The sequence below is a fragment of the Phocoena phocoena genome, chromosome 1 (genome assembly GCF_963924675.1).
Source record: "Phocoena phocoena chromosome 1, mPhoPho1.1, whole genome shotgun sequence".
Classification (NCBI taxonomy): Eukaryota; Metazoa; Chordata; class Mammalia; order Artiodactyla; family Phocoenidae; genus Phocoena; species Phocoena phocoena.
The window spans coordinates 67,839,249-67,851,272 of record NC_089219.1 but is presented as its reverse complement, the minus strand read 5'-3'; the positions used below and the strand labels follow the sequence as shown (position 1 = coordinate 67,851,272).

At 40.7% G+C, this 12,024-nt stretch overlaps 1 protein-coding gene across 1 annotated transcript in view; it reads right to left on the bottom strand.

The window, feature by feature from the left end:
* Positions 1-12,024, bottom strand: part of AK5 (adenylate kinase 5) — a 236,845-nt gene that overhangs the window by 54,610 nt on the left and 170,211 nt on the right. The window contains exons 9-10 of the mRNA XM_065874778.1: positions 5,674-5,716; positions 3,436-3,480 (exon numbers count right to left, since the gene is read on the bottom strand). Coding sequence (XP_065730850.1) covers positions 3,436-3,480; positions 5,674-5,716 — 88 coding nt within the window. The remainder of the gene's footprint in view (positions 1-3,435; positions 3,481-5,673; positions 5,717-12,024) is intronic.

The following is a 12,024-nucleotide window of genomic DNA, read 5'->3' as shown; positions in this document are numbered from 1 at the left end:
ATTTCAGTTGTTACGGAAACTGACCACACTGCTTCCTAAAGAATTCATTATTCCAACAAATATTTGTTGTTCTAGTCATTCTGGGGCATCTAAATGAGTGATGCAGACACAGGGATAGAGAAGCACAGCGGAGGAAGGCTGGAGATCAGAGAAGACCGCACAGAGATCTAAGAATTAAACCTGACCTTGGGGCATGATTAGTCAGGGGAGAAGACATTTCAGGTGAGAGGACAGGCAAAAGCAGAGGAAAGTTCAAGAGATAATAATGGTGCAGGTGAGGTTGGGGCTGAAGACTCCTATGTGGGAAAAGGGGAAGACACGTTGAGGCCAGTAGGGAGAGAGCTTTGGAGGCCAGACTAAGGAGTTAGACCCTTCTGTGGGCAAAAGGGAACCAGGAGACTTTAAACCAGGACACTTTAGGAATATTAATATTATTATCTTAAGACTAACGGTGAAGATGTCAACCTAGGTTCTGGCTAATACTACAACCCCACCTGTCTTGGTAGCTGTCAGGACAATAATTTGAAAAATGAAAAATTCAGCCATCTTCTCATATAGACAAAACCACACTTACTTTACTGAAATCAGCTGACTGTGGTTGATTAAAGCTCATCAAAACTGCTATGGGTGTGTCGACGACAGCCCGAGTATTTTTATGAGCTTCAAATTGACCTGCAATAATACAGCCTCAAAATACCATCCTGCCATCTGTCGAGAAAGTACAGTTGATCCTTGAACAATGCGGGGCTTAGGGGTGCGAACCCTCCCTGCAATCGAAAATCCATGTATGACTTATAGCCAGCTCTCTGAATACTTGGTTCCTGCTGATACATGGTTCTGAATCCGTGGATTTAACCAGCCTGGACCGGGTAGTACTGTAGTATTTATTATTGAAAAAAATCAGCGTATAAGTGGACCCGTGCAGTTCAAACCCATGCTGTTCAAGGCTTAAGTATATTTAGAACTAAAGCCTTAATTTTCAAGCAGAATCCAGTAAATAGCCTAGAAGGAGAACCATCATTTTCCTTCTCATTGCAGTTGCTTTGTACATGGCCCAAACAGTAAGTTGAAATCCTTCTTTTCTAGAATAGTGACTGACTAACAAGTTGAAGTACAGGACAGTCTGGTTGATATAAAAAAAAAGAAAACCTTTATTCAGAGCGGCAGTTTTTAGTGTGGTCTGTGGACCCTGGAGGGTCTTAAGGTTTGTCTGGTGACAGACTTTTTTTTTCTTCTTGGCCGCACTGCATGGCATGTGGGATCTTAGTTCCCCAACCAAGGATCAAACCCGCATCCCCTGCATCGGAAGCACGGTATCTCAACCACTGGATCACCAGGGAAGTCCTGATGCCAGATTTTATTTTGTGCTATTTCACCTTCTGAAGGGCACAGGGCTTAGTAACAGGTGAGCTGAGATCTTTAGGCCTGGCTAGATAGAAGCAATATTTGAAAATACACTCAAAATTCAAGTATGGTGCCGAACAATGGGTAAATCTGAAATAATATTATTCTTAGAGACAATAACAACCACCACAAAACATGCTGTACTATTTTAAAAAGCTTTTTTTTGGACCCCATTATTATAAACACAGATTGCTATGTGATAATAAAGGCTCATTCTTTGGATTCCTGAACTTCAAGTTTAAAGAGTTTCCCCTTTTCCTAATTTGGCCTCTAAGATAAAAGCTGGACAGAAAGTATAATTTATTGTGTATACTCTAGATGCCAAGATAATTGATTAAAATTTGTGTGGAAAGGGAAATATTCTTTGAAATTATGATGATGAGTTTCTTTTTGGTAAGGAGTAGACATAATGTACTTTTACTTTCTGAAAAGAATGTAAACTAAGTGAGGCAATTGTCCATCCAGTTCCCAAGGCTAAGGTCAACTAGAGACAAGCAGGTCAGAAACAGAGCTCAGTTGAGCTCAAGAATTCTCACTGCTTAGACACGCTGTTCGCTTTGGCTAGACTTCGTCTTCCTCTCACCTGCCACTAATCCCTTCAGTCATCCATCTTGTCCTTTAGTTCCCTGCTTAAATGTCGCTTTCACAGGGCCTTCCCTGATCACCCATTTTTACCCCAAACACTTCACCCTGCTTGTTCGCTGTTTCAGCTCATTTCCTTCCCAATGCTTTTCAAGGTTTGTGATAATAACCTGATTAGTTCTCCTTTTCCTCTAAGATGGAAACTCTCTGATCCCTGCTCACTGCCCAGCATGGGTCCAATATTCAGTAAGTAGTTGGTGGATGATTAAATGTGGGGGACCGTCTAGGGTGACAACCCACATAACTCAGTGGTGGGGTGAGGAGGGCCCAGAAATGGGGAACCACAGCCATGGACCCTGGTCTCCTCTCTGCCACCAGTTGTTTGAATGACCTGCTTCAAACTCCTTAAATTCTCTGTGACTCAGTTTCTTCATCTGACAATGAGGGAGGTTTACTGAGAGATTTCCAAGGAAGAATCCTGACTTTAGGGTGCAAGATTCTAAGTATATCTGAGTATATTTCTAGGGTGCTGATAACCATTCTTTTTCCCACTCATTGAGGAGGTGTGGACCTTTTCATTATTTCTGAATATAAATAGGTAATTTCTGAAAAATGTACAGTATTAAGTGAGTGTATTAACTTTTCTATAGACTTGACTAGCTAGAGGGAAGAGCACTAAAAGTTTTGGGAGGTGATCTGACGATATTTTGTCCTATTCTATGTAATTTTAACTGCTGTGCAACTAGTCCCATTTATTCCCAAGAGAAAAACTGGAAATCTGGTTCTCATACTAATAAGCTCTGTGACCTTGGACAAGTTGCTTAACCTTCTGAGGCTCGCTTTTCTTGTCTGTGTAATAGATATGTAATAGGGATAGACTGCCAACCTATAAGATTGTGTAAGGATTAAATGAGATAACTTGGAACATAATAGGTGCTCAGAAAATGCTGGTTAACCCGAAATGAATTTTGTCCCACAATTTATTTCCCAATGAGTTTCTTAGCACTAGGGCATAAAACAAACAAGATTGTTTTTGTTGTTAGCTGTATGGAATGCAGGGTATGGTTATTAAGGTATACTTGAATATGTGGTTACTGACGTATTTAGTTTAGGGAGGAGCAGGTCATTGTTCAAACAGAAAAGGTGTTAGATTTTAATAGACATAGGCATCCTTTTACCCGTGGGATTATAATGCATTTTATTATCATAGAGCTAAACTCAGAAGTTTGATATTCCTTAGAGTCCTGCTTTGTCTATGCTGAAAAGATACAAAGCAAAAGTAATATAAAACTGTATAAATGAAAGGAATGATCCGGAAGCCTCGGGGGTGTAATCTTGACTAAAAAAGGGCCAAGACTTCAAAACAGGTTGAGAAATGAGTAGTCTTTTTTCCTTACCACATTGTTATTATTAGCAATTACATTTGAAAATTTGAGGGCTGTTACTCACCAATCAGGAAAATAATTTTACACTTTCTCAAATCTTCCGTGAAACCTTTAAAATAAGAATAATTTAAGTTATACAGAAAGAAAAACTGTATTGAAACCCTGGTTTTATACTATATAGTATATAGTATAGTATAATATATACTATTACATTATGTATTATAGTATACAGTATTCTATATAATATATAGAGAATAGATAGGATAGAGATAAAACAAAAGTCATGAAGGTGGGGAGTGAGAACTGAATCTTGGGAACCACTGCTTTAAGGCAAAGGAATGATTAGGGATTTTTGGCAAAGTGTGAAACTCTGCAGAGTTTGAGGAGCCCTAAAGATTTCCAGTTGTCACGTGATGTAGTAGGTAGTCATGAAATGGTTCACTTATATACACAATGCTACATTTTTGCAGGAATCCACTATCAGTTGAGTGAAAGGCCCAACTCTACCAGAGAGAGATAGAGACAGAGAGCAACAGAGAGAGAGAGAGAGAAGAGAGAGAGAGAGAGAGAGAGAGAGAGAGAGGGAATAGGGCATGAAGAATTGAGTTGGGGTAGAAGAAGGAGACAAGGGAAAAAGAGCTGGAAACAGAGGAAAGAGGTGAATTTGGGGGTCTTTGGAACCATTTGGTTTTCACATGAAAGGATTTTTTGTTATCGCTCTCCGAAATCAAGCAGATGCTTCAGTCTCTTTACAGAGTAGCCCATGCTGACTGGAAAAATCGAGTATTATCTGGAGCTTTCTGTTAAAGGCAGATAGATTGATGCTTTTAACACGTGGAGCCAAATGGTCATCTCATGTTCTCCATACTTCTAGTTTACTTTTTTCTTCTAGTTTACTTTTATGAAGCTGAGCAACATTTAATGTATTTGCAATCTAGGAAAGTGGTTATTATTGTTAGTATCAGTATGGTTATCTTATTCCAGTTTTAAAAAATAGTTATTTTTTAAAAATGACTAGTTATTTTTAAAAATTAATGATGGTACATTCATAAAATGATAGTATATTCATACAATGTGGTCATTACAAATTAAGTTTATAGAGAGTTTTCAATGACATGGGAACATGCTTATGTTATGATAGGTACAAAATATTGGAGATAATGTTTGTACGTACACATATATTCTCAACTAGGTAAAAATAGGTATATAGACAGTACACTGCAATAAAATAAACCAGAATGTTACCCATGATTATTCAGAGGTCATAAGGTCTTAGATGGCTCTTATTTTCTACCTTAAAAAAATTTCCACATGAATGTGTGTTAATTTTATAACCAGGAAAAGAGGAAACGTTATTCAGCAATCAATCAATCCCCATCCAGTTGGGGCTGAGTTGATTATTTGCACTTGCTTAATGTTTATGTGCCTTTTCCTCATGAGTCACCATTATGTCATTTGGTGACTGCAATTTTTACATCCTGCTCTTGCCATTATCATCAAATGACACTTTATCTACTACCCCATGCTCATGGAGCAGCAGGATTAGAGCTGGGGTTATTTAGAAAGCCAATTCACTTACTTGTATATGCTCCCAGTCAATGTAAATATATTTTCACGGACCATAATTATAACAACAGTTATCACAGAGTGGAAATGATAGCAGGTATTTTTTTCTAGGGCAATCATGAAACTTATCTTTTTCTGGACAAACTCAAATTCACATAATTTTATCTATTTTCAGTTCCATGTGTAGCTAATTATGGTTGGATTTTTTTAGTTTTGGCAAGACTTTTAACATGACAAAATTATGAAGCAGTACAATTTAGGTGTTTCTTAAGTTGCATCCCAATGGTACACTGCAGAGTGGTAACCACGATGCAGGAAAAAGACTTTTGTGTTCCAATAAAATTTGAAGAATGGTGAATTAAAGATAGCCAGCTCTCTTTCCTACAGGACATGTGGGAGTCTTGCTGTGCTCTTATATATGTGGATCTTCCAAAGGGGATTGGGTATTGTGTTTTCCAAACATTTTAACCAGAGCATCCTCTCTTCACTGAGCGTCTTGGGGCTCATGTTCTCTGGGCAGTGAGGAAATGCATCTCTTAGTAAGGCGTCCCTTTGATTCTTTACATGGACCAAAAGGGGAGAGATCCAAAGAGTCCCAATCTTAATCATGTTCCCTGGCTAAGGGAAAAGTACAAGCTGTTGGTAGATTGTTATCTCTTAGTGGTGTTTAATAAAAAAAGACATGCTCAGAGCTACTAAAATGACAACTTTGGTCTGATCAGTAAAGAAAGCTCACCTCCTATGGTGTCTTCTTCAAACACATTTAACTGGTCATCACCCTGTTTATAAAAAATGAAAATATTAGATGATAATACTAACAGGCATTGTACTAAACTTCTTGCCAGCATTAACATACTTAACCTTCCAAACAACTCTGTGAAGAAGGTACCATTATTACCCAGTTTTTACAGAGGAAAACCATATTGAGTTCAAGAAGTTAGTTGCCCAAGGCCACATAGTCATGAGGGACAAGGCCCAGATTTAAACCTGGGCTGTCTGTCCCCAGAGTTCATGCTGTTTGTAACAGGTGCAATATCCTGCCTTTTTCCTTGGTGCATAACCCTCTGTGGTCAGAAAAGCTGATGTAAAGAAGACAAAACTGACAGAAGTACTTGAAGCTCACTGATAGGAGGAGTACAGCTATTTTACAAACAACTCCATGGACTTGGCAAACTTTCTGGAAAGGGCCAGATAGTAAACATTTTCAGCATTGTGAGCCATATGGTCTCACTACTTAACCAACAGCCTCAGTTTGCCAATCCCTGAACGAAAGCATGAGATAAGGGAAGTTGGAATGACTTTTTTTCCATTTTATTTTTTAATCAAACAGCTCCTCCCTTTTCCTTACAGAAAAACCTATGATGGTTGGGAAAAAAATCCAGAAAGGAAATCTGTAAAAAGGCATTGGTGAGATTTCTCACTTCCACCTATGTCTCTATCCATCCCATTTTCTCACTCCCTCATCCCTTAGAGATAACCACTCATAAAAGTTTTTTGGGGGGTATCTTTCCAGATACACAAAAACTGACTTCTAGATATCTATGGATACACTTGAGTATAACTATATGATCTTATTACCTCCATTACACAGAAAGAAGCAAACATATTATGTATGCATATGTGTCTATAATATACATACTAATCTGATAATACTGTTCTTCCCTTTGCTTTTTCACTTATCAATATATCCAGGAGAACCTTCTGTACCCGTACAGATGTTCTTGGGTTATACAGTATTCCACTGTATGGAAGGTACCATAGTTGTTATTGTTTTTAACTAGTTCTTTATTGATGGACCATTGAGTTGTTCGCAATCTTGGGCTATTTTTGAAAAAGTAGCACAATGAATAAACTCATATAAATGTCATTTCACACATATATACCGGTAGGATAAAATCCCAGAGAGCGTGCTGTGCAGGCAAAGAATAAATGTATTTATAATTTTGATAGATGTTTCCAAACTGCTCCCTCTAGAGGCTGTGTAGTTTTTCAGGGACAGCCTCTGGCTCATGCTTTACTCCAGCCTCTTGCCTCTAATTTGCTTTGATACAGGAGTCAGTTAAATGAGGTTGCCTGGTTGTATTAATGCTCCCTTTAGGTAAACAGCCACAAAAGCACTTTGTTTGAAAACAGAGCCTTGCCATCCTTTTTTAGAACATACGCCTTCAGGGCAACTTTATTGCTTGTCTTCCTAGATTTGCCTGTGTATCCAGAGCTACTCCAGGTGAGGGAAGAGTATTCAATGGACTAGTTATTCAGGGACACATTTACATTAATTAACTCCTTTCCATGAATAGAAGAAAACATCCACTATTCCTCAGTGAGCCTCCGCCCACTACCCTTACTGAAATCATTGCATTTCACATTGTGCAGGGATCGTCTAATCCAACTCTACCATCCCTGCTCTCCCATTTTACAGATGAGGAAATTGGTAGTTGCAGAGGCCATGTGAGGGGCCCGTGGCCATATCATCATGTCCTTAGTGAGGCCAGGGTTGGGATGAGAACTGCATCTCCTACCACACAGTCTGGCTCCTAGAGATTTAGTCCCATCATCTTAGCTACCATAGTGGACCTGTTAGTGTCTTGCTGCTCAGCTGGCTGGTACACCCATCCCCCCGCTGCTGCTAAGAGCACACAGGAGTCTGGTCCCTCCCTCAAGCTGGGATGACTCTGGTATAAGTTGTTCCCCAGTGGTCCCCTTGAGATCAAGTTGAAGCTAATATCCAGCTGGCTTCTCCCCCTGCCCTATCCTGCGTCTCTCCCTGTCTCGCAAGAGCACACCCAATAACACACTTGCAAAGAATCCCCATCTTAGCCTCTGCTTCTAGGGAAGCTCACATGAGACAGGGACCTATATGAAGCAATTAATATGTTTGCCTAAGATGCAGCTACATAGAAAGAGGCTCAGTAGCCTTTGCTGGAAAAGAATCGTTGAATCAGACTCTGCTTATTGCTTGTCAAACAGCTATTGAATATATTCAGGTAACGTTAAGAGGAAACCATGAGGTCTTTTCTCTCGATTTTTAATATTATTGTTGAATTATCAGACTTACACCCACCTTATAGACCAAACTGTAACAGATCTTTCTTGTACCTGGCTATCATGTCTTGGGAGTTTGATCAGGGTTAATCTGAATTCATAAAACAATGCACCAGGTTATAAAAAAGGGCCTTTCTGACCTTTATTTGGCTTCTTGAGTCTGACCTGCTTTTATCCACAGCTCTTATTCACAGTCTTCTGTTCTGTTTGCCCAAGTGCTTCAGATGATCCCCAGCTTCATGTCCATGAATGCATTGATAGTGAACAAGTTTCTGGAGCATAGATGCAACCGTCAAACACTCTCCATCAGGAAAGTGCTACACTGCACTCACTGACATGAAAACCCAGGTGAATGGGATGTTTGATTGCAGGGTGTTATTTCCCAGTGATGCCCAATAAACTTCACAATTGATCTTTTGTAGATAAAATTTATCTGACATCTACACACACACACATACATGAAACAACCAGTGAAAGGCAAACACTTCTGGTTTTGGTGAAAAGATGCCATACAGCCTCCGGGGGCCCTAATTCTTTTTCTTTTCAAATGCTAGGTGTGTTCTGCATAAGAGGCATTAATTTCAGAATGTCAGTTATATAAGGTGCAAAATGTTAGATAAGCTTCTTGGAGAAATGGCTGATAAGGTGTTTATATCCAGTTCCACTGTAGCTGCATCTTCTGTGAGGCATTCTTGGAGAAAACACAACCCACCAACAACCCAGTTCCACCCTGGGTACCTGTGGGTGCCTCTGGGGGTTGCAGCCTTTTACCTTGTTGCTGCTCTATCCACTAAGCCCTTTGTTGCCTGTAAGTCTGAATGCGGGGTTAGACTTTGTGGGTACAGTGAGACATAGAAGACTTTCTGCAGTGTAAAACTAGGCTTTCGGGGCATGAAGCGGCATACCAAGTATGAAGAAACTTACAAAGAGAGGTAGTACAAAAACAAGCACAGATTTATATAATTGCCATTTGTGACTCACTAGTCTGGAACCCAGACACAGCCTGCAATGACGCTGTTAATACTGGCGAAGGTAGGAAAGCCTGCAGCAAAACCACTAGCCCCCCAAACCCAACTCAGGTTGCCACATTTTTTTTGTGTGCTCGGTATTTGATAATATGTTGGTAGTTGATGGTGAGAAATCTAGAATCCCGTTGAACACATTTAGAACCTCAGGGTAGGATTGGTGGCTTTATGGGGAAGCTGGATTTGGACTACAGATTGGTTTTGCTCTCTATCCCTCATTCCCAGTCAAGCCAGAGCCATAGGAGAGTAAAAGCAACCTGCATTCAACTCTACTTCCCTGCGTGGATCCGTAGACAAGCAACTACTTCTGCAAGGCTGGATTCTGGTATTCTTTGTAGGAAGAGCAGCTAATTGGTATGTGTTTGTGTTTTCCTTTTGGATCAGAGGTCCTATTATCTTCACCTTGAGATATGGATGTTTGATCGCTCCCAGTGCCTTGAATTATTGAAGTTTTGGTGGGCAAGATCAAAACAACATAGCTTCATAGATGGTTCACCATCTATGGTGAAGTTCTTCATCCTGCTTTGATGTCACCACAGCATCTGCTCCTGGTTACGGGACCAGCGGCCCTGTCACAAGCAGATCATGTCATAATATGAAGCTGACACTTAAACAGTGCTTTACAGCTCTGGCAGCATTTCTACAGATATGATCTTACTGGATCCTTGCTGCAACCCTGATAGGAATGATGTAACTAAAGTTCTGTTGTACCACTGGATTGGGATGTATCTGAGCTTCCACTGCTGCGCAGAGCTGGGCTGACGACTGACCTCAGTGCCCTGACACCAAGCTACATTTCCTCATCAGCATCCTCTTACTGTTATGTGTGTGTGTGTGGCGGGGTGGGGGGGCAGTCATCAGATCCTCTACTGCCCCTCCTTGAGTAGATGGTGTTGATTTTTAAAATCCTTTTGGGGACCACAAAACAAAACCTCCCCTGGGAAAGAGAGGGAAGTAGTAGGTCATTTTGGGAGTGTTTTCCTAGTTCTCGTTTGTATTAAACAGTGTGTGTGTGGATGTCCCTGGTGGCACAGTGGTTAAGAATCTGCTGCCAATGCAGGGGACACGAGTTCAATCCCTGGTTTGGGAAGATCCCACATGCCGCGGAGCAACTAAACCCCTGTGCCACAGCTACTGAGCTTGCGCTCTAGAGCCCGTGAGCCATAACTACTGAAGGCCATGCAGCTAGAGGCCATACTCTGCAACAAGAGAAGTCTCCACAGTGAGAAGGCCATGCACCGCAACGAAGAGTAGCCCCCGCTCGCCACAACTAGAGAAAGCCCATGCGCAGCAATGAAGACCCAACGCAGCCAAAAAATAAATTAAAAAAAACAAACAAACCAGTGTGTGTTTCATGGCATAAGAAATGTGTATAGCTTCAAGTGGGATTATGAGAAAGAGGCTTTATATAATAATAAAATGTCACAGCAAAGATTAATTTTGGGCCCTAAAATTCACAAATACTGCAAAGAAAAAACTATTTTCTTTCTCTGGCACTGAGCACAGATAACAATCCATTTTTAATTTCTTTTCGAAATCCAAAAAAAATTGATTTCAAAGAGATTCTGTAGTTTCTGAGACAATCTGAGGAGCAGTGTTTTCTAACTTTTTCTTACTTCAACTAGTACTAAGCAGATCATCCAAATGCTGGAGAATCATGACCCATGAAATGCTAGCATATGAGGATTTTCTATTTAAGTTTGTCTAAAGACACTATCTCTGATTATAAGAAGCAATAGCAGGGAAGTAGGGCTGGGGTTGAGATGCAAAAGGTCCTGCAGTTCTCAGAAGGGTTCATCTTTACTGAGAACCAGAATCTTAACAGGAAAGAAGAATAAGTAAAAAGGAACAAATAAAACAGTACCATTTCCCCATTTTGGAGCCTGAAAATGAGATTTTTGGATTCTCTTTCTTTATGCCTGTTAAGGAACAAAAACAGCAAAACACCTCACATAAACAATTTAAAAAATGGTTATCGGGGGGTTTCCCTGGTGGCGCAGTGGTTGAGAGTCCGCCTGCCGATGCAGGGGACACGGGTTCGTGCCCCGGTCCGGGAAGATCCCACATGCCGCGGAGTGGCTGGGCCCATGAGCCATGGCCGCTGAGCCTGCGCGTCCAGAGCCTGTGCTCCGCAACGGGAGAGGCCACAGCAGTGAGAGGCCTGCGTACCGCAAAAAAAAAAAAAAAAAAAAAAAAAAGGTTATCGGAACTGCTCTTTGGGTAACATTTGGAGTGTTTGCAATATGTGTGATTTCATCTGGTCCTCCAGAAAACACTAGCAGGCAGGCAGGTTTGCTATTTCCCATATTTCAGATGGGGAAACTCGGGCTCAGAAAGCTTATGTGACTTGTGCAGGATGCTCCAGCCAGTGGGGTTTCCTGATCCCCAAGCTCGGGTTCTAAACACCTCTCTTGCTGCCCCAGAAGGAGGGTGATGACTTGTCTGTGTGTCAAGTGCAGGAGGACAGAGTGTATCGAGCGACTGCACCACAGCAGGGTAGGGAATGCTTATGGTGTCACATGAATAGAGATGAAGATGGATTCATCTGCTAAAAGAGGGACTGAAGCTGGATCCTGCTCAGCAAGTGATTTGAAAATGGAACTCTCAAGTTTTCACTGGTGAATGAAGTTTTGAAATTCCTCAGATCTTCAGCAGGAGAATATTGGAAAATGGAACAATGCCTACATTGTATCAGCGGGAAGAAGGGAGAATGGTCCTTGAGAAATGCTCTGAGTGTTTACAGTCCTTTTCTAAAAATGTTTTCATTTAAAGTAATGGGCAATTAAAAAAAAAAAGTATGGGAAGTAGTATGTAATTTAATTACACCCAATAATTTATTTTACAGCAAGTTCCATTTCTCTTTCACTGAAGTCTACACAATTAGAGGTCTTGCTGTGGAAGTACTTGTATAATTGAGTAAACAGGGAGGAAAAAAATATAGGGGATGCTAGGCTAGCCTTTTCCTCATCTTATTAAATTGCAGGTTCTCTACATGAACTACTTTAAATAGTGGTTTACAC